General features: G+C 37.8%; 1 protein-coding gene across 1 annotated transcript in view; it reads left to right on the top strand.

The window, feature by feature from the left end:
- The window catches only part of MDN1 (midasin AAA ATPase 1), a 141,784-nt gene that overhangs the window by 76,515 nt on the left and 42,645 nt on the right, over nucleotides 1-22,624 (top strand). The window contains 23 exon segments of the mRNA XM_039853068.1: nucleotides 29-118; nucleotides 224-487; nucleotides 595-856; nucleotides 1,967-2,126; nucleotides 2,985-3,101; nucleotides 3,943-4,151; nucleotides 5,094-5,242; nucleotides 5,537-5,748; nucleotides 6,071-6,291; nucleotides 7,186-7,299; nucleotides 9,050-9,182; nucleotides 10,231-10,346; nucleotides 11,012-11,145; nucleotides 13,851-14,008; nucleotides 14,225-14,345; nucleotides 14,717-14,927; nucleotides 15,333-15,564; nucleotides 15,873-15,999; nucleotides 16,668-16,838; nucleotides 18,856-19,070; nucleotides 19,449-19,836; nucleotides 20,626-20,735; nucleotides 21,352-22,057. Coding sequence (XP_039709002.1) covers nucleotides 29-118; nucleotides 224-487; nucleotides 595-856; nucleotides 1,967-2,126; nucleotides 2,985-3,101; nucleotides 3,943-4,151; nucleotides 5,094-5,242; nucleotides 5,537-5,748; nucleotides 6,071-6,291; nucleotides 7,186-7,299; nucleotides 9,050-9,182; nucleotides 10,231-10,346; nucleotides 11,012-11,145; nucleotides 13,851-14,008; nucleotides 14,225-14,345; nucleotides 14,717-14,927; nucleotides 15,333-15,564; nucleotides 15,873-15,999; nucleotides 16,668-16,838; nucleotides 18,856-19,070; nucleotides 19,449-19,836; nucleotides 20,626-20,735; nucleotides 21,352-22,057 — 4,620 coding nt within the window.

Here is a 22,624-nt window from a genome sequence, read left to right on the forward strand (position 1 = left end):
TTTTGATTGTATCAACTTCTTTGTTTAGGTCATTGCTGCCTTCAAGGATGTGTTTAGTTCAAATTCCAACCCATACATGGGAACCAGACTGTTTCACATCACTCCTTATGATGTTCAGGTGAGGAGGCTAGGATAATTCTCCATTCTTTTACAGTCTTCCATGATTTCTTCTGCTCTCACTATCAAGTATGCTTGTCAAGTCTCACTGGCATGTCTTTTTCAGCTGGGCTACTCAGTCCTTTCCCGTGGCAGCTATGTTCCTCCACCATCCCGCCGTCCCTTGTCACTCCTGCACCAGTCATTACAATCTCTGGAGTCAGTTATGAAATGTGTGCATATGAGCTGGATGGTTATCCTTGTGGGTCCAGCCTCTGTGGGCAAGACTAGCCTGGTCCAACTCCTGGCACAACTTACTGGTCACACGTTAAAGATCATGGCTATGAACAGTGCAATGGATACCACAGAGCTTCTGGGTGGGTTTGAGCAGGTAAGTGGTCTGATTGATGGTCTTCTGTGTTGGTGACAACTACAAATAGTAGTATTTTTGACTCTGGCCATTGGCTATGAGGAATTCAGGTGCTTTGGAAATTTCAGGTTGACCTTATACGGCCTTGGAGGCAGCTGCTAGAGAAGGTGGAGGGCACTGTCAGGGCACTGTTAAGAGACAGCCTTCTTGTCAGTGCTGATGATGCAGAAGTAGTGCTGCGAGCCTGGAGTCATTTTCTTCTGACGTATAAGCCCAAGTGTCTTGGAGAAGGTGGTAAAGGTGTTACAATGGAGATTGTCAACAAGCTGGAAGCAGTATTATTGCTTATGCAGCGACTCAACAATAAAATCAGCTCATACTCCAAAGCAGGTATGTATGTTTAGATGTGTGCATCAGACCCTTATCATTGTCCATATAATGTCCATTTATAGGTAATTTATTTGTAAATGCAGTGTCCATAATTTTTTATTAAATTAATAATAACAGTCAAAATTTGAAAATTTTTGTCTTAGCAAACTGAAGCTGATATGAAGTATCCAGAAGCAACCAGGGAAGAAATTGGTTTCTGAAATCGATTGTCTGTTTATAACCAGCTGTAATGATAAATTACTTACATGTGAAACTGGTCTTTCTGTTTGTTGATTTTTTAAAGACTTAATAATTCCTCAAGAAATTGAGCATTTTAAACTGAAGAAATCTAAATTGATAGTTAAAATGTGTTTATTTTGTATAGAAAGTGTAAGAAGTTCCTCAGTTAACATGAAACTTTTCTCATTTAATGGTGCAGCTTTCCTCAGATATCACAGCCTTGTGCTCTCTGTTGTTCAGTGTCTGAAAGCAGTTTCATATTTTGCCTGGTTTTCTAATTGTTAAGAGTGGGAGGTTAAATCTGAACCTTATTTCCTCATGGCTAGAAGCAGGAATCCAGTATATATTACTTTGAAATATGCAAAAAAGTCATAAAACAGTTTCTAACAAAAAAGAGCAATTGAAGATTTCTAGGAATGAGCTGTATAAACTATAAAGCACTCAGCAAATAAATACCAGTTGTTACTGTAATCATTTGGTCATTATAAAGGAAGCCCAGTTTAGTGGCATTGATTGAATTGTGTCAACTAATAGCACTTCCATTTGGTATAAATGTAGCAATAGGTGGGAGACATTCTTCTGCCATTTGAGAAATTATAACAAAGATTATTTACCTTTTCTATCACCTTTGAGTCACCTCTATGTAGCCATTAATTCAGAAAGCCATTAAGAAGCATTTTCTGCCCCCAAAGCAAATTTCCTTATCTGTTTTATTTAAACAAAAGCAAAATTTTTTTCCTGTTTTATTATGAAACTTTAAAAAAATTGAGCCAGAAGTTTCCAACTTTATTTTAATAAATTTTTAGGGATTTTTGTTTTTGTTTTTTGTTTTTTTTTGTTTGTTTCAATTGTCCTGATTTGAAATTAAGTGCTGTGCCTGTGACATTTCAGAGTTTGCCAAACTCGTGGAAGAGTTCCGAAGCTTTGGAGTGAAGCTTATGCAGTCATCCAGTGGCCTCAGCCATGGCACATTTGAATGGGTTGACAGCATGTTGGTTCGGGCCCTGAAGTCTGGTGATTGGCTTTTGATGGACAATGTTAATTTTTGCAAGTAAGAACCTTCTGCCTGATCACAAGCGAACCTGACCAAAATTTGATATATTTTTATCAGAGTAGAAATCCTGGTGGAAGCACTGATATTTTTGATCCACTGTTTCTTAACTAGAAATGCATTTTCAGCCATATTCTGTAGACTTCTCCCTGTGAGGAACAGTGGTAGTTGGTTATTAGCTACATTTTAGTTCTGTATGATACTGAACTGAAGGCTAACAAAATTGTATTGAGCTGAACTGAAGGCTAACAAAATTGGATTACATTTCCAGCCATCTTTGAGTTAGACCTTAATGACCAGATAGATGGTTATTCTTAAGTGCAGATTTTTGAAATGGAAGATCTGATACAGGGCAGATGCTTAGTAAATGTGCATCAATATGTATCACTTTTGATTCTAAAGTAAGGAAGAGGGCAAGTGTAAAATTACCTTTGTTACACAGTATAATAGAAGCTACAGCAGATCAGATGATGTGTTTCTCTACTTGGAACATTTTTCAGAATGTTTAGAATCAAAATTCAGTTACTTTTAAATGGTTTCGATAATGTTGGGAAGTAGGAGAAAGGGGAGGATAAAGAGGAAAGTTATGGCTCAGGGAACTCGCTATTATTTTTCTTATTTTTTAAATGTATTCAACTATTTGTGATTTTACTGTGTATAGATCTCTGGACTGTGTGCCTTGAAAGTGTAAAAGGGAATTGATGGGGGAAAAGATCTTGAAAGAGATCACAATTCTATATAGGGGAATGATCTGTGCTGAAAGAAGACATAGGCCAGGAGCAGTGGGAGGCCCCTGTAAGGAAAATAGAGTCAAGGCGGCATGTCAGCCTCTCCACCATTTGAATTCTCTCTGTGCAGCCCCTCAGTGTTGGATCGTTTGAATGCTTTGCTCGAACCTGGAGGTGTCCTCACTGTAAGTGAGAGAGGAATGGTAGATGGCTCTACTCCCACCATAACACCGCATCCCAATTTCAGGTAATTTATACCTCTTAAGTTTCTGTCTAAGGATATGAAAGTCTCAATAGCAGAGGCAGACATTCAGTTGGACCTCCTTACATATATTCATACTCTTAGTCATAAGTATGTTCGCCCATTCATTGATTTAGTTAACAAGTAAACAGGAGAGGCAAGGTTTCTGCTATGGGTTGGTGGTGAAGGGTGGAAGCAGGGAGACCAGTTACAAGCCTATAGTAGTTCAGGCAAGAGATAATGATAGCCGATAGCTTATATTAAGATGGTCAGATGCATAGACTTGCCAATGGACTTGTGAGTTGAGAAAAAGAGGAAGCAAGGATGATACTTAAGTTTTTGACTTGAATAATGGGGTAAATGGGAGTGCCATTCATTGCGAAAGGGAAGACTGGCAAAGGAGTAGATTTGGTTGTGAGGAGGGTCACTAGGGAATCACTGTCTAGTTTTGTAGATGAGTGATAGCTAGATGGAGATGTTACTACACATTGCATATATGAAGCTAATTGTTTCAGGAGAACATAATACTCCCTTTTCTGCTCTGTTTAGGTGAGTTAGAATGTTAAGTTAGCTCTGGCAGATTTGGGGAATATCTGAAAGTAAGAATTTTAAAGTTCTCAGCACTAAAGGTGCACTGGATATACAATCCTAAGCAAAGTAAGTTTAGAGAATTGATTTGCTGTATTGATGCATTTTGGAAGATAGAATAAAGATGAAAATAGCAGACTTTGAATTAGTGGTGTCTTGATAATATCCCTGAAGATGAGCTATATGTGATTTGCCTCATGAGTTGTTGCTGAGCTACACTGTTGGTAATTTTTCTTCCTTTGAATTGTTACATTACTAGACTTTTTCTCTCAATGGATCCCGTTCATGGAGAAATATCCCGAGCTATGAGGAATCGTGGAGTCGAAATCTACATTTCAGGAGTAGGGGACAGAAGCATCTCAAATGACCTGGATCTGAAAGTTTTGCTGCACAGCCTTGGGTTGGTGGGAGACAGTGTGTGTGATACTCTTTTGGCTCTACATAGAGAGGCTCAGAGCATTGTTGTAGGTAAGGTGCTTGACTTCTAGGCCTCTGCAGAATTTTATTCCTATAGAAATTCATGTGTTGTTCCGTTTGACAACTTGTTCAGGAGTTCTTACATTTAGTGTACATAGAAACAGAAATTACCACAAAAATGTAGATGTTCTGGTACCCTTGTTCCTGCTAATGGATTGATTTCAGCAGATCTACTAATTCCTGTTAGTAGTTTGAAGAAGCTCCCCAGGTAATTCTGATGCATGCAATCAGAGGGCCAGACTGAGGAATCTGTGAAGTTTGTCCGTCATATCTTTAGGGTCATTGAGTCTCCTGAAGGTAGACTGAAGAGGGAACTTTGAATTGTTTAAAACAGACAAATGTTACTTCTAAATGTCCAAATATACATACACACACAAAAAAGCGATAATAATAACAGTAGTAATAATAATAAACAAAGCTCTATTTGTTGAGTAACTACTGTGTTAGGTACAATATTGGTTGCTTATTTAGGCCTCACATTAGTTCTGAAAGGCAGAGGTTGAGTAACTCATCAGAGCCAAATAAGTAATAATGACATCTGAAATTAAAAGTAGGTCTGTAAGATTTTAAAGCCCATGGTCCTTTATGAAGCCATGGTCATTTTTCCATCTTCAGTGTGTGTCAACTTTAGATTAAAGATATATGTGACTAGGCTTTATCACACTTGTAAATGAGTCATCTGATCACTTCCCTACAATGTACTGTAGGAGAGAGGGAGAAGAGAATCAAGAGAAGAGAGAAGGAATATGAATATTCCCACAAGTTCATTGTGTGCTAGTGAGACCCTAGAATTCACTTAGAAGGCTTTCTAAAATAAATATCTGGGTGGATTTGAGTGGAACAAAGTTTGATGTGAAGGTGGAATTTATCCATTTTCATTGGAGATATTGCATAATTTGTTGCTCATAGATGGCAACTTTTTCTTCTATATAGGTTCTCCAGCATCATCTGTTTCAACTCTAATTCAGACAGCCTTACTCATTGTGCAGTACCTACAGCGAGGGCTGAGCTTAGACAGAGCCTTTTCCGAAGCATGCTGGGAAGCATATGTCCACTCCCAGCATTCACCAGCAAACCAGAAGGTACCATGAAGTGTTTCACGCAGCTTTCTAAGTTGTAACACTCTGTTTACTACAAGGGAATTATTATTTTTTGGATGGTAACTAATGACCTAAGAGAGTACATGACCACAGCAGTTATTCTCTAAGAGAGATCTGGGATCCAGGAACTTTTCTGGAAAATTGGTTAAATATAAATATTACATCCTTGAAATTTACCTGTCATGAGAATAAATGAAATTTAGCTTATAATGTACATTTTTAGTAATAGCACACATATGTTGATGCCTGTATGCTATATGTTTTATCTCTTCCAAGCTTGTACAGGCCTTACTGGAGAAACATGTTTCTTCTTTGCAAGCACATGAAACCTGGGGTAACTCCATTCTTGCTATGGGGCTGTGGCCAGATTCTCTGCCCTCAGCTCTCTTTGCTTCCGAGGATTCCCACCTCTCTATAGTAAGAAGTGATGGACAGATCTTAGCATATTGCCTCAACAGGATGAGCATGAAAACGAGCAGCTGGGCAAGGTTAGTGGTGCCTTGAGCTTGTATGTCTAACATCTCAACTGTGTTGTTTGTTTGTTTTTTATGGTAATGATCATGACCCCCCATACTTGACCAGAATGTCAAGTGGCCATTTATTACCCAGCTGTCATAGTTTTATTGTTCATTGTGATATTGCTCCCTATTTGTTATCCATTCAGTATGTTTTAATTGTCTTCCTCAGAGGGGACTTACTTTTTCTCCAATACTCCTTTGACCTGTTATTTGTAGTTATTTTCCTAGTTTTTCAAAATATAAAATGAAAGTTTACTCTAGTACTGACTTTGCTTGTTCCAATGAATTTCAGGATTCAGCCTCTTACCTTACCAGACTTAGAGAAAATTATGCAGTCCTCCAACCCTGAGAGCTTAAAATTCAGTTCAGTCGAAGTGGATACTTTTTGGATTGATGAACCAGATGTTCTGGCCATGGCTGTTAAATTGCTCATAGAAAGAGCAACCAATCAAGATTGGATGCTGAGAGTTAAATGGCTTTATCATTTAGCCAAGAATATACCACAGGGGCTTGGTGAGTAGAAAAGCTTAATTTGTATAATGAGTGAATTTATGTATACTTATCCTGTTTTAGCGCCTCAGCAGCTGTGTTATTATGTGAATACACTGATACGGTAGCATATGGGAGATCTCATTGCTAGAAATCTGAGACCTAGGATTACTACTTATGTAGCTGTTAAAAAATTGAGGAAATATCTGCCCTTAGATGTGTCCCAAGAGAAACTTTTTCCCCATGTAATCCTTAGCATTTCAGGATCTGTTCCCCTTTCTATGAAATTCAAAAGGAAAATGTACTACGTTACTTTTTTTGAATATCTTGCCTTTTCTACTATCACTGCACAACCATTCTATCTGGGAAAGATTTTGCTTTTGGTAATTAATTTCCCCTAAAAATACATAAGAGATTTATTTTAATTCCAGATGCTCTAAGTTGTCACACTTAATTTCATTGTACTTTTTTATTCTAAGAGTGGAAAAAGGAACAATATGACATCACATGGTTTGTAAAGTACAAGTACATGGAATTTGTTGGTAGCACTTGTTGCCTGAAGTAATTGAGTTTACATGAGCCTTTCTGCTCCATGAGAACTTGTAGATAAGCCAGTGAATGTATATATTATTGTGTGGTTCATGCGATCTGTATAAAAATGTATAGAGAGAATTTGTATAAGTATTCTTATCAGCATTGTTCTGTGTGATAGCTACAAGTCACAGGTAGCTATAAAATATAAATATAAACTAATTTAAATTAAGTTAAATATAAAATCCAGTCCCTTCGTTGACTGGCTACATTTTAGGTGCAAGAGGGAACTCTGACAGAGCAGCTGTAGAACATTTTCATCATTGCAGAAAGTTCGATTGGATAGCCTACTTTAGATACTAATATTTGCTTCTCTTTCCTCCACAGAGTCAATACAGATTCATTTGGAAGCCAGTGCTGCATCTCTTAGGAAATTTTATGCAAATTCTCTCTCAGCTGGAGTCAGTAATATCATCAAAATATTACAACCAAATATAACAGGTACTGCATCTGATTTGATTTCTAGCTCTCAGCACCATTTAGGAAACTTATCCATTGAGTTCATGGAGAGAAGACCTGTCACAGCTCCAACTGTAACAAACTATATTTTTTAGAAGACTCAGAGTATTCAGATACAAATTATGCATCTTTGTTTGAAACTATCCATTTATCCTTCAGTTTCTGAAAGAGGATGATAATACACAATGAAGTGGGAAGAATATGGGATTTGGAAACCTGGGCTCTGGTGCCAACTTGGCCACACGCTGGTTTGTTGATTTGGGGCCCATCATTCATACTCACTGCCTATGTTTGAAAAATAGGGAATTAAATTCATTTCTCTGGTGTCCCTTCCACTTATAACATTTTGTTATTTATTAGTAGTGTCAACAGAAAGGATTTTAAACTATGAAGCTATATGACTTGAAGGAGAAACAATACAGGATCAGATAATATAAAACCTTGATAAAAGTAATGTCTTAAATACAAAATTGTAAAACCATAATTTTAAAATAGCCATCTAAGCTATCTAATCACATGAAGTATTCAAAATTTATTTTTAATTAAGCAGTGAGCTAGCAGACTCATTTACTGGAATAGAATAATATAAAGTTGAAAGAACATAAGTATTAATGAGGAAAATAGGGGCATTTTCACAGAACCAGGTTTTTAATTTCCCACTCCTGTCCTCATTTGATATTGATCAAAATAAATCACTTGCCATTTGTTTAGAAAAAAATATGTTTGATGCTTTTTTGCTAAACCAATTACTTGCCATACACTAAAGGTAATGAGGTGAATGATTGGAAAGAAATCAAACAGCAGAGAAACTACTGTAGTAGTCAGAATGTGGTTGAACTAAATCATAGCTTTCCGGTTATGAAAGTTTGGGAACAAAGTTCTTGAGTAGCAGGTTCCTTTTTTAATAGACACCACCACTTGCCTACTGTTGGAACATAGTAGGTCTACGTTTATCTTCCTTTTCAATTGTGTAGCTCTGGATCGTGTAGTCTTATTGGATTTTGGAATACAAGTTCCCTCCTTGATGTACCTTGATGTTCACAGTAGGTATTTGTATGGTGGATGTCTTTAAAATTTGAAGTGCTCCACTGACCCATCCTACCCAGCCACCTTCAAACTAATGTTACCATTGTTTTGTCTTACCGCCCTCCCTCTGATTCTCACAACCTCTGATGAGGGTCAGCGGCCAAACACTGATGCTTTACAGAAGAGGTACCAAGTTTGAGCCAAAGGAGCTCCAGTGAGATGTCAGCAGCAGCCACATACTCTGATTTTAAAGAAATGACTTAAGTGAAATAATCTTGAGTTTTCTTATCGAAAGCAAATAATGAGATATATTCATTCATTTTCTGCTATGTAAGTTAGTTTTCTTGTGGCTAATGGCAACAAATTGCATAACTAATTAAGCCCATGGATTATTTTCTGAACAGTAGCAGAATCTGAGCAAGTGAATGCATTGGTTGTATGTTTATGTTTTGGTAGAGATTACCTATATATCCTACAGTGGAATGAATTTTCAGGACTAGTAGAAATTTTGAATTTAGAAAGGAAATAGCATAAAAGCTGCTAGAACCCTACTTATCTAGTATCATGGGCTGAAACCAGCATTTTGTGGCACCTCTTCCCCATTGGAACTGAGCGTGATCAAATTAAAACAGTAACAATCAACAGAAATTTTCTAGGCTAGGAGTTTAACTCCAAAATTTTGTTTTTTGTCTTGTTTTTAAAACAGACGAATTTGTAATCTATTTGGACCCACGATGGAATGTACAGGCTTTGGACATCATTAGAAATTCAATGGACTATGACCCACAAACAGACCAGTCTGAGCAGCTCTTTTCCCTTTTAGAGTCTGTTGCAAACAAGTAGGTGAAGCCTGCTGTTCTGGGCACTGTTCGCCTCACTATACACTACAGCTTCACAGATTATACCTTTTCTAAGACTGTCCGATACAGCTTACTTGTGTTTAATTTTCTGAACCTAGGAAGTGGTGGGATGCTGGACTTGATTGCTTTTATCAGCACTTCTTCATGCTCTGTGCTCAGTATAGTAATTCTGACTGATGTCAAAAGGCCTGTAATTTTTGCAGGTTCTTAATAATTGCATAGTGTGCTTTAAGAGATACACTAGCTTAGCATTAACAGTGGGATTTATCTTACACATAGTTCTCTATCATAGAATAGTCATGTTTCTCCTGTTTTCTGGTTGTGATTCCCTGCAGTTCCTTCGATTTTCATCCACTTGTTCTCTCACATGTCCTTTCTGTCCACATAATTCTGTCCACATAATTTCCCATTGTGAAATGCTAGAGAAATATATAGCACCTTCATGCTAACATACACACATACAAATTTACCTAATTGTTATATAAGCTGGTCTTTCCTCACTTTTTAATGTAGTGACCAGCAGTTTTTTCAAATTGGCCATCAGCGTTATAAATTTTTAAAAGTAATTTTGTAACTGAGGTGTAATGTACATTACAGAAAACTACACTTAATTTTGATGAGTTTCACAAAGTGAACACAACACATATGTGATATGTACTAGCTCCTCAGAGATCTCCTTGTTTCTTCTCCCAGTAACTCCTACACCACCTCTGCAGGTAACTTCATACACCACAGATTAATTTTTCGATACCCAATTTAAAGAGTTCACAGTGCAATTTGTCAGATCATGGCAGAGCAACAGAGTGAGCCTGGCAATCTACCTAGACACATCTGTCCTCTTCCCCCCAGTTTAGTTGTCATTACTTCCACCTTCATCCCTCTAGTCCAGAATTTGCAGAGACTGGAGATGAATGACAGGTTGAAGGAGATTGATGTTCCAAGGGTTCTCAGGATTCAGCAGGTGGAGGATATGATTGAAAAGCATTATTTACCAATACCTATTTGTTATGTTATTGAATCATTTCAGGACAATCATATATCTTGATCGGGAAAAACGAATTTTTACTGAAGCAAATTTGGTTTCTGTTGGTGGCAAAAAATTAAGAAACAGTATTTTGAGAATGTCTTTTGAATTCCATAAAGGTAAGAACAATGCCTTTCATGTAGTTCAGTTACGCATCTGTTTGCATAATGCCGAAGTTGAGAGACATGTTCAGCAGCTACTGCCATGTTACTGATTCCTTTTGATTTGCTGATTTGATTATAAACACATTCCCCCTTATTCAGTAGTAATGATTAACTACTTTTTTACATGTTCTTGATCTCATTTACTTTTTATAGCAGCTAAATGCCATGTAGGTCCCATGTTATGAGAGTGGGAAGGGAGGCGTGGAGATGCTCAAAGTCACATCTCTAGCAAGTAACAGAGCTAAAACTCGAAATCCATTTCTGTTGGCTGAAAAAGTACATACTCATAAGTATTTGGTTGTAGGTTCTTTCTTCTTTCCTCCTTTATCTTTTTAAATCAAAAAGATATCCATGCTTGTTGGAAAAAATTCAAACTATGTAGAAACATAAAAATTGAAGTTTGCCTTTAAAGCTGCTATCATTAATAGTACATCCGATTGTATCTTGTGCCTGATCCTTAAAGTTTAATAATATTAGGCTAAGAATTAGCTTTCTGCTTGGCCTTTAAAATTGACCTTTGTACTGTGGATAATATTAAGTTCCATTTTACAGTTGATTTTGAAAATGTCCAGAGATTAATTTAAATCTGATGGAATGTTCTTATTTATGTCAACTCTAAGATCCAGAGAGCTATCACAGCCTGCCCCATGAAATTGTGGTCAATCTTGCTGCCTTTTTTGAACTTTGCGATGCACTAATCCTGCTCTGGGTACAGTCCTCCCAGGGAGTGGTGTCTGATGCTCATGTCAATGAGGTAAGGAAAATTATACCTGTTTTTATTTTAATCGGCAACATTTATCTTGGCACAAAGATTCTTAGGGGTGAGACTAACTTCAGTGTTATTATATGTCCAATATTTGATAAATTTAGTTAACGGTTTAAAATATATACACATTTTAAAGATTTATTGGGAGGGAGTGGAATTGACATAATAAATGGCGTATATTTAAAGTACAATTTTATTTGTAAACACGTGAAACCATTACCACAATCAAGATAGTGAATGTAATATTCATTACCCTCAAACCTTTCCTCATGTTCTTTTGTATTCCCTTCCTGTGCCCTGCTCCCACTTCCAAATTGGTATCTGTTGATCTGCTTTCTTTTACTATAGATCAGTTGCATTCTCTAGCATTTTATATAAATGGCACTATGCAGTATATTTTCTTGTCTGGCTTTTTTACTCAAAAGTTATTTTGAGATGCATCCATGTTTTATGTATCAAGAGTTTATTCCATCAAATACATATACTACAACTTATTTATCTATCTACATGTTTATGGACATTGGAATTTTAACAGTTATATTTTAATTCACTTAAGCCTTATTAGACATCATTGTCACATGGATTTAATTGAGTTTTGAATCCAGATTATTCTAGTAATTTTAGTAAACTACAGTAGCAGGTCTTAAACTCTTTGGTCTTAAGACCCCTTTGTAGTCTTTAAAATTACTAAAGACCTCAAAGAACTTTTGTTTATGTGGTTACATCTATCAGTATTTATTAAATTTAGACATAAATCTGAGAAATATGAAAAATAGTTATTCTGTTTAAAAACAGTAGTAAATTCATTTCATGTTAATATGAATAACATTTTTAATGAAAAACAACTCTTTTCCAAAATAAAAATTAATAATAAGAATGGTACTGTTTTACACTTCTGTCTTTTTAATTTCTGACTTTACAGAAGAAAGCCAAATTCTTACATCTGCATCTAGTACCTTGCAATATGTTGTTTGGGTTGAAGTTTGTGAAGAGAAACTAACCTCTCTTTATGTGGTTATGAGATTGGAAAAGGGAGGAGTATCTTAATAGCCATTTCATATTATTGTGAATATTTTTCTTTTATAATATACCACAGCTTGACAAGTGGTAGTTTTATAAAGGTTACTTGTAATGTGGAATATGAAAAAAAAGTCACTGAATTTGTCATGCATTAAAATCCATTGGTCTAACTTTCATTTTGGATGGACCTTTTTCCTTTTCTGCATTTATAGCTCATGTGTTGATAATTTAGAAATATTACTCACAGAGTTATCAGATCTTCCAAATGCTGATACATTTCATTCTTCAATTTAAATAAAGCCACACTCATGAAAAATTACCACAAACCTCATCAGAATATCTGAGTATTGGGAAATTATCATGGTCTTGGTTTTTCAGAGTTCTAGGTTTTGCTCAAAACAACAAATACTCTGAAATTGTTTTTCTTGACTTGACAGATTCATTTCATTCATTTTCATCACAGTGTTTGCCAGATACCCACTCACGGTTTATCTATCCTCTTCATCCCCTCTCTTTTTTGTACCATCAGTACAAATGTCAACATAGTGAAAAAGCCAAATAATGTGATATTATGAAAATAATTCTGAAAGGAATCACTAATCTTGAGACTACTTTGCTTTAAAAATACATTATTAGAAGAGCAGTGTTAGAGACTCAAATTTATCTAATTTGCATTACAAAGCTACGTAAATGAGAACAGTAGGTATTGTCATAGAGATAGATACATACACCAATTAAACAAAAAAGAGAATTTAGAAATAGACCCTCATATTGGTCAGTTGATTGTTTTTTTTTGTTTTGTTTTGTTAGATGTGCAAAGGTAATTTAATGGTGGGGAAAGGGTCTCTTCAACAAATGGCGTAGGACAACTAGACGTCCATATAATAAAGTAAAAATTAGCCTTCACCCCTACCTTACATTATATAGAAAAGTTACCTCAAAATGGATCATAGCCTAAATATAAAAGCCAAAACTATAAACTGTCTAAAAACATAGAAAATTTTCATAACCTGAGGATAGGCAGATTTTGGAAGATTCCTTATAAAAGAAAAAATGGGATAAATTTTATCAAAATCAAAAGCTTCTGTTCTTAATAGACAGTTTTAAGAAAATGAAAATATTGGGAGCAACTATTTACAAATCATACATAAATTATATATACAAACTAATAAGACAGCCCAATTTTAAAAATGAGCAAGATATTTTTAATAGAAGCTTTTCAGAAGATAATTGAATGCTCAGTAAGAACTTGAAAAATTGCAGCATCATTAGTTATCAAGTGAGGTGTCATTTACCACAGTGGCTAAAATGAAAATCATTAACAGTAGCAAGTATTGGCAAGGAAATGGAACAACTGGAACTCACCTACATTGCTGGTTGGAAGACAAAGTAGTGCAGCTGCTTTGTAAGACAAGTTGGAGATTTCTTATAAAATTACATGTACACTTATTGTAAGACCCAATAATTCCATTTTCTGTAATATAATAGCTCTGAACTTCAGTACTAGGAGGAAAGATCTTTGCCTTCTCCAAATGCCTTAATGTCCCTCAGAATATTCCAGGTGGATGCTAGACCTTTCGTGTGTTTGTGTTGAGTATTGATTAACAGTTGAAGTCTGTGTCTTGTGTTTTACTGGGAGACTTGTGAATAGTTTTGGTTTACTTTGTTTTCAGATTTTGGATTCTCTGCGGTGGCGTGACCGATTTTGGGCTGTGGCCGACACAGTAAAAGTGGATGCCCCAGGCCTAGCCCTGCTTGCCCTTCACTGGCACTGGGTTTTAAAACATTTGGTCCGCCAGATCCCCCAACTCTTGATGAACCATGAAGACAAGTAAGACTCTGAACAATTGAAGTAATAATATCAATATCTACAGTATTAATGATGTTAAAGAGGATTTAGAATTAAAACTTTCTTCTTGCTTTACTTTGTTTTATTCTTTTTGCCTATTGGTGAATGTAAATCAAATACAAAATATAAATGATGTCGCTTACAAGCCAGCATTTCCCCCTTTTCTTACTTCTCCTCTGCCTCTTTTCCTCTTCAAAGATACTACAAAGAGGTTCAGACCGTCTCAGAACATATTCAGAATTGCTTGGGGAGCCCAACTGGTGGCTTCACTGGTATAAAGAAGTTGCAGAAGTTCCTGGGACGACCATTTCCTTTTAAGGTACACCTTGGAAGCATGGAGTAAACAAAGATCTAACCTCTTCTGAGGTTCTGGAATATGGGGACTGCCATTCCAGTGGATTCATCCTTGCCTGCAAAGCTTAACTTTTAAATATTCATTGAATACCGTTAACTGATTTGTTAAATGCTGTCATTTTACTTTTCTTGAGACTGTTAAGACTGTATTACCCTTGAGGGGTAATAGTTTTAACTTTATTGCAGTAAAATCTCCTGAGAGCAACAGGAATAAACCCTGTGTTTTCTAGAAGCGTAAGGGAAATATTTTAAATTTTTTTCTCAGACGTGAATACGCTGTTAAAAAGTACCACATTTCTCCTCTATATCAGGCTTTTCTGGGTTTTGTTCTTTCAGGACAAGCTGGTGGTGGAGTGTTTTTCACAGCTGAAAATTCTTAACAAAGCCCTTGCCATCAGGGAGCGAATGCCTGCCCTTGGGGAGAGTGGATGGCAGGAAGACATTATTCGGCTCCAAATGGTTGCTTCTGAATGGACATTAAAGAAAAGTCTCCTTCAGTCCTGGGGATTGGTCCTCAGAGCTAATATTCTGGAAGATGTTGAGCCAGGTAATATACTCTGGAGTTTGGCCTGCTGACGACAGATTCTCTAAGAGTATCTACTGCTCTGTAGCTAATAAGTTTTAAGTTTTCCCTTAGATGTTCATTTTCTTTCCTTCCGTCCGTCCGTCCTTCCTTCCTTCCTTCCTTCCTTCCTTCCTTCTTTCCTTCCTTCCTTCTTTTTTATACTATAACTACTACTTAAGTGTCAGGCATAAAACTTAACTTTATATATTGTTTAATTCTGTCATTAGAATTTCGCAGGTATTAATAATATCACTTCACAGATATAAAACTCAAGCTCAAGTTAAGCTGAGCTTAAGTTAAGCTCACAGTCGCGTAACTGGCTGTTGGGGATCTGACCCTAAACTGTTGACCACTATGCTGTAATACTACATGTACCTTTCTGTACAGATGAATTGAAGAATCTTGTGAATGCACAGTGTTTAGAACTAAAAGCCAGAGGAATTTCACTTGGTTTTCTGGAGCAGAAGCCCAGTGAAGCTGCTTCCACGTCCCAGCCAGACTTTAGCTCCTTAATCCAACTCACCAGGCATGTTCAGTTATGGCCTGCAATGGAGTACCTGGCTGTGCTTTGGCAGTACAGAATAACAGCTGATTTTGTGTCACAGGCTTGTCTGAGAAGGTAAGCCATTTTCTTCAGGAGGAGCTTAATTTGTATGTAAACAAAGCACAGATTTGTCTTGAGGGGTAATAGTTGCTGAAGCATAGGGTCAGTTGCCACTTTGGAAAACCAAAATTTTTTGAAGATTCTTTGCCTGTTTTGAGTCCACCTTTAAAAATTACTGATATTTTCCCAGTAGAATTGCTTACTCATTTTTAAGTAAATGTACTCTGAGTTCTGTGTGTTTCATATTCCTGTACATAGCAGTTTTCTATCAGTTCTTCGATAGCCAATAGCCCACCCTCTCTCCCTCTTTATTTTTGGAACAGGTCCAGCAAAAATCAGCAATCTCAGATGCATGAGGATATAAGTCATCACCTCACATTTTGTCTTAAGCACACACCAATTGCTCCACAAGAACTTCAAGACCTTTGGTCTTTACTACATCATCAGAAGGTAAAAACCAAAATCAAAAAGGGAAATAAACCTCTTTTACCCAAGAGTCAATTAGATTTTCTGTGGCAGACTGGGTTGCAGAACATTTTATTTATTTAATCTCAAAATTACATGTTGCAAACTCCAGTCTTATCTAAGTTAATTTTCAAAGGGAGAATTTTAAATGTTCTTTTGTAGTAGTTACCTTGGTATTTCTCAACTCTCATCACCACAGAATCATTCTATTCAGTTTTCAGTTAAATGAGGCTAAAATATTTGTTTATTTTTATTTTGTTTACCTAAAAATATATTGTGAGAGTGTTTTTACTCTTCCGCCCAAAATAACTATATTGAACGTGAATACTGATAAACTGTAGTTACTACAACTTCATTACTTACAATCTTGTTTTTTATAATAATATTTTATTCATTTATTTTGCTGACATTATAATCGTGATTTATTTTAAATATATTTTCTCGTGCAGCCTTATAAGAGCAGGTCTCTTCTTAGTTTTATAAAATTGTAATCAGGATAAGTGACTTTACCAAGATGACCAGGGTGGCAGAAAATCAGGAACATTAGGATTAATGTTAGTTTTAAATGGGTCTTGCAAGATAGAGACCTCATAACTTGATTTATAGAATCTTTCTCAGATATTCTCTTATCTAATTATTCCTTTTATCTCTAGGTGTCTGCTGAAGAAATGATCTCTTTGTGGTCCAACTTATTTAATTCTACATTTATGTCTTTCTGGAGCAGTACTGTGACCACCAGTCCAGAGTACTGGCTAACATGGAGCCCTCTGCCAAGTATGCTGCAGAGGGAGAGGCCCAAGTCCCTCTTGGACTCCACGTTGAAGGTCTGTTGGCCTAAAATCATAAAAATGTTTGGTGATAATGGAAGAGATTTCACAATAGATGGTGCAATAAGTATTTATTCCCAGGGTAAAGCAGTGACTAAGTAATTGCAATACTTTATTTTCTGCAGGATGTTAGTAAGTGTACCTTCAAAAAAGATGTTCCGTCTTAAATGATTTGGGAAATTCTGAATTAAAGTAAAAAAAAAGTTTCCTTTTTAGTCTTTTTTTCTGATTAACTCATTTTCCCAGTTATATAACATTTAAACAGTACATAAATGTGTATGTGTGTTTATATACATATACAGTAGAATTCAGTAGAAATAACCACTCTTTGCTCCATATCTTGTTTAAATATATTTCTATATTAAATATATATGTAAACAGAAATATGATCACTGCTTTCGTTCACATAATACATCATGGAAACCTGTATCTGTCATTCCACCTTATTCTTTTTAAGGTATTCCTTCTTATGTGCTAGAATTTTTAAAATCACTTTTCTTATAAGTCTTGAGATTTCTTGCCTTTATTTCCCCCCTTTTTTATAATAAACATACCTATGTCAACTACCCTTACATAAATCTTTGTCTTTTTGAGTATCTCTGTGCATATGTTTCAGGAACTAGAATTTAACCTTTGGTCAAAGTGTCTGCACAGTTAAAGAGATTTATAACTATTACCAGAATGTCTAGGCAGGCAGTTTTTGTTTTACCGTTTAAAACATGCTGGGAGCTGGTTAAAGGGGAGATCACAAAGTCCTGAATGATCACAGGAGGACTTGGGACTCGATCAGTTTCACATATATCTATAAGGAAGTATTTCTTTATAACCTCAACACACCAGATGTTATCAGCATTTTAAGTTATTGCCAATTAAATGAGTACATTTTAATGTGTTTCTTTGATTATTTTTGAGATTGAAAATCATTATATATGTATGTATATTCATCCTTTTCATTTTTTCTCTGAATTTTCCAGTCATATTTATTGCCCATTTTATTTAAAAAAATAAAAAATCAGGTTGTTCATCATTTTATTATTGGTGATCTCTTTATGTATAATGGATATTAAACCTTTAACCCAACATATGGTTGGAAATGTATTTGTAGTGTTTTGTTGTCTCTCAAGTTTTATGTTTTTAAATATACTTGTCCGTTCCCACTTTCAGGCTTTGGCGTCATGCTTTTTTAAAAAGTCTTTAATCACTATCTGTAGAGTTAAAAATCATTTGCCTATATTGCCTTCTATATTTTTGTTTTTGTTTCATATTTAAATCAATTTTATTGAGATATCTCGTTTTGTGGGGGTAGGCTTACAGATTTTTTATTTTATGCAAACAGTATATCTGAAAGCAGTATTACAGCACCATTTTTGACTAATTCATCTTTTCTACTGTCATTTGAAATGCCACCTCAGTTGTATACCTTATTCCCACAAATTATCATGGGTTTATTTTGGGGGGTCTTTTCTGTTCCATTGCTCTATCAAAATCGATTTCTTTATTGAAAAATATCTCTCAAAGCTCTTAGTGATAAACCTTATGGATCCCCAAGAGTTACATAGAGTATACAGTGTTGCCCATCATATGTGTTTGACCACCTAACTCTTTGCTGTGGACAGCTATTACTTTGTCCCTGATGAGTAGTCCAATGAGCACAGGCTTGGCAAACTTTGTCCCTGGCTCTTGCCTTTGTCTTCCAACTTTTTCCGTGCCTTCAAGTCACCTTCCTGCAGTGTGTTCCTAACTCTACTGCAAGAATGATCTTCCTGATGCCCAGGATTGGGGGTTTTCTCCTGCATTACTAAAGCATCCATTACTCCTCATTCCTGGAGAATGGAGTTCATATTTCTTTAAGGGCTATTACCACATGACCCTATTCTGCCCTCATGGTCCTGTCTCTGGTCCTAGCAACCTGAACCTCCTTATTCTCTTTTTTCTTTCTAAAGTGTCCAGTGTTGCTTGCTGAAATCCTTTTAGTTAATTTCTAAAAGTTACTTGACTCTTTTCCATCCATCAGGGCCCCGGCAGTCTCAGTAGAGCCGTGTTCTCCAAGTGCTGCTTTGAAGTCTTGACCAGCAGCTGCAGAACAAGTCCCTGGGATGTGAACGGCCTCCCTATCCTGTCCTCCTCACATGTCACCCTGGGAGAGTGGGTTGAGAGAGCCCAGCAGCTGCGGGACATCAGCTCAGTGCTTTGGACCAACATGGCTGTCCCTTCAGTAGCAGAGTTCAGGTATTCCCTCCTCTTGGGTAGACTGCAAAGCTCCTGTTGCTTCTCCAGAGCATGTAGCAGGGACTTCAGTCAGAATTTGCTTCTGAAGTGGCTGGTTTGGTGAGTGAAGGCAAGGGTGTTTTCTGAATGGATCAGCAGGTTTTCAGACTGTGACAGAGGCTACCGTGAGCTGGCTGGCTTTTCTGTCAATTTTAAGCATAACTTGATCAAGAGGGTAATGCTTAAAAAGCCATATAAGATTACATGAGAATAGAAATTCTCTTGTAATTATTGGCAGTGCAGTTTGCCCTGTCATTTTTTTTTGAAGGAATGATAGTGTGAGAAAGGAATGCTGTTTGATGCAATGTTAAGTCCTTAAGTGCTTCCTTGTCCCCACAGACATACGGATTCTCAGCTCCAGGGGCTGGTGCTATGCTGGCACCTGGCAGGCCTGGCAGAGCTGCTACCTGAGACCCGACGGCAGGAGTATATGCAGAACTGTGAGAGGCTGCTCTGTGGGGACAGCCAGGCCTTCCAGCATGTGGACCAGACTCTTGGGGACATGGCTGGACAGGTGGCACTGCCCAAAGAGCTGCTGTGCCTCTTGCTCACCTCCCTGCGCCTCTTGTTTGGGGGAGGGGAGGGTAAGCGGGACCTGCCTGAACCAGCCCGGCGCGGGAGCCTCTGGGTGAGCCTTGGCCTGCTCCAGATTCAGACATGGCTTCCTCAAGCACGCTTTGACCCTGCAGTGAAGAGGGAATACAAGCTCAAGTACGCTAAGAAAGAGGTATGGAGACAAGGGTTGGGAGTGTGGGCTCCATCCCTGACTGGCTGGGTTTCCTTAGTATATTCGTTCTTTTATTCCTTATTGGTTGCTCAGAGCATCAAAAGGATGATTTTGCATAAACTGCCCTTTGACTTTTCAGGGGTGTGTTCTAAAGACTGCATTTTTCTCTATGAGAGTTCCTCTCAGTAGGCTCAGGCATGGAGAGTGGCCCTTCCTAAGGTTCTGATATATCTGCCAATAGGCCATGCAGGGGAGAGGGCACAATAGTAAACCACCTGCGGCACTGCCAGAGAGAGAGAGAGCAGTATTCTTCACTATCCAAACTCCCTCTCCCTGAACTAAGTTTTGGGTGTTTGAATTTGGATAAGTTCTTTAAATATAGTATTCCTCAGGTTTTGAACTTTTGGTGTTTGTCATCCAAAATTCAAGAGTCAGGCAGATTCAGGTCGTATGGGTAGCCCTTGCTATTTGAACTTCTGGTCAAACTCAGGAACTGAATATATAAAGACAGTGACATACTAGTTCTGTATTTTGAAAAAGGGAAAATTGTATTATATGGGAGAAGGGCCAAGCTGCTCTAGCAGAGTCTCAGAAGTTCAGTGATGTAAATATAGTGTTTTCCACCTAACTACTTTGAGGTGAATGGTCAAGATTAGTGGAGCAGAGACCTCTGCCCTTGGGTCATTCAGGAACCAGGGTCTTTCCATCCAGTTGCTCTGCCCCGCTGAGCATTGTCCTCTCAGGTATGGTCCTAACTGGGCAAAGCAGACCAGCTTCTCTTTCCATTAGTTACACCAGCTGCAGTGCGAGTGGAAGACTCGAAACCTCTTGTCCCAGCTACAAACTGGAAGAGACCTGGAAGATGAAGTCATTAGCAGTTACTCTCATCCTCACATCAGGTAACACAATAGAGTGATTATTTGTTTTGAGGGTTGTAGACTTTCCTTTTAAAAGAGACATTTTGAGGTTTGTAATGTAATTACAGTGTTAACAGAGGTGATGGTATACATCTCTGAACTATATTAGCAATTAGATCCCAAAGCCAAAGCCATGGTTATAGTCAGGAAAAAGATATGCTCTGTGAAAGGAGCAGGGAGGACTCACCTGGGGCCAAGAGGGTTGAAACCAGAACTTATTTTCAGTATGCGTGATGATGTACACTGTGTGGGTCTGTTGCCTTGGGGAATACTGTACAGTGTAGTGGATTCTGAGTTCCAGTTCTGTCCCTGCCCTTTGGCTTTAGACCTTGAGTATACCACTAATGCCTTTAAGCCTCAGTGTCCACATCTGTAAAAGAAGGATAATAGTATCTACCTCAGTGAGTCGTGATGAGCATTTGATGAGATATGCATCTAAATTGCTTAACATCATATGCGGCATGTGGTAAATGCTCTCTATTATCAGTTTTCATGTAGTTGTCAATATTATCATCATTCTATTTTCTGGAGGGCTCAGCCTAGATTTTTTGCTCTTTTGACAGAATTTGACAGAGTTATTGTGTTGATTTCCCTTTAGATTGCTTCACCAAAGAATTGATCAGCTGGAGAATTTAATCTGCAGCCTGTCAAAGAAGCAGGCCTTTAGACCCCAGCTGCCTGTATATGAGTCCCTGTTGCAGGAGATCCACCACTATGTCACCAGCATTGCCAAGGCCCCTGCTGTTCAAGATCTGCTCACAAGGCTCCTGCAGGCTCTCCACATAGATGGGCCTCGATCTGCCCAGGTGGCCCAGAACCTTCTGAAGGAGGAGGTCTCCTGGCAGCAGTCGCACCACCAGTTCAGGAAGCGGCTGGCTGAAGAGTACGCCCTGTATCCAGACTCTGTGGCCCCACTGCAGGCATCCATTTTGCAGCTGCAGCATGGCATGAGGCTGGTGGCGTCTGAGGTCCACGCCTCACTCCACAGCAGCATGGTCTGTGCAGACGGGCTGGATGCCCTGGCCACATCTCTGTTGGCTTTCCCATCAGTGGGCCCTACCTTCCCCACCTACTATGCTCATGCAGATGCCTTGTGCTCAGTGAAGTCAGAGGAGGTTCTGCGAGGACTTGGGAAGTTGATCCTCAAGTGCTCAGGAGGAAAGGAACTGGAAGGCGAGGGCCAGAAACTCTGCCTCACCCGAGAACAGCTGTTGATGAACGCCCTTCTTTACCTGCGCTCCCATGTGCTGTGCAAGGGAGAGCTGGACCAGAGGGCCCTGCAGCTCTTCAGACACGTGTGCCAGGTAAGCCTGACTTTGGGGGTCCTGCCCCGGCCCTTCCTTCTGAAGAAAGCTGGGAGCACAGTCGGGGCGATTGCAGGACTGTGGTGATGCCCAGTGTTCATAGAGGCAGTGTGGTTAGTGAGTGGAAAGCTAGTGTCTATTCCTTTTTTTCCTATTTAACTGTCAGGTTTGGGGACCTTCGTCCCTCAATTTTTAAGAGATTTAAAATATTAACCCTTTTCTCTGAGTTGCACACCGGAGATAGTTTGTTGGTTATCTTTTGACTTTGTTTATGGTGGCTTTTGCTATGTAATTTTGTCAACTTTTATTAATATCAAAAAATAACTTTTTTTTTCCTTTACCAACAGAAGCACCTTGTTCTCATTTTAGACAATTAAACAAAATAATATTAGCAAAGATTATTATATTTTACCAAACTGTGTTAACATATTAGTGTATTTCATTCTACGCTTGCTTCTTTGTGTATATTTATTTGTAAGCGTATGTCTATGACATTCTAAATTTATTATAAGTCATTTGTCCCAGTGGTTTACAAATCGTTTTTAATAGTAGAACTAAAAAATAAAA

This window comes from Pteropus medius, unplaced genomic scaffold (assembly GCF_902729225.1).
Source record: "Pteropus medius unplaced genomic scaffold, Ma_sr-lr_union100, whole genome shotgun sequence".
Lineage (NCBI taxonomy): Eukaryota > Metazoa > Chordata > Mammalia > Chiroptera > Pteropodidae > Pteropus > Pteropus medius.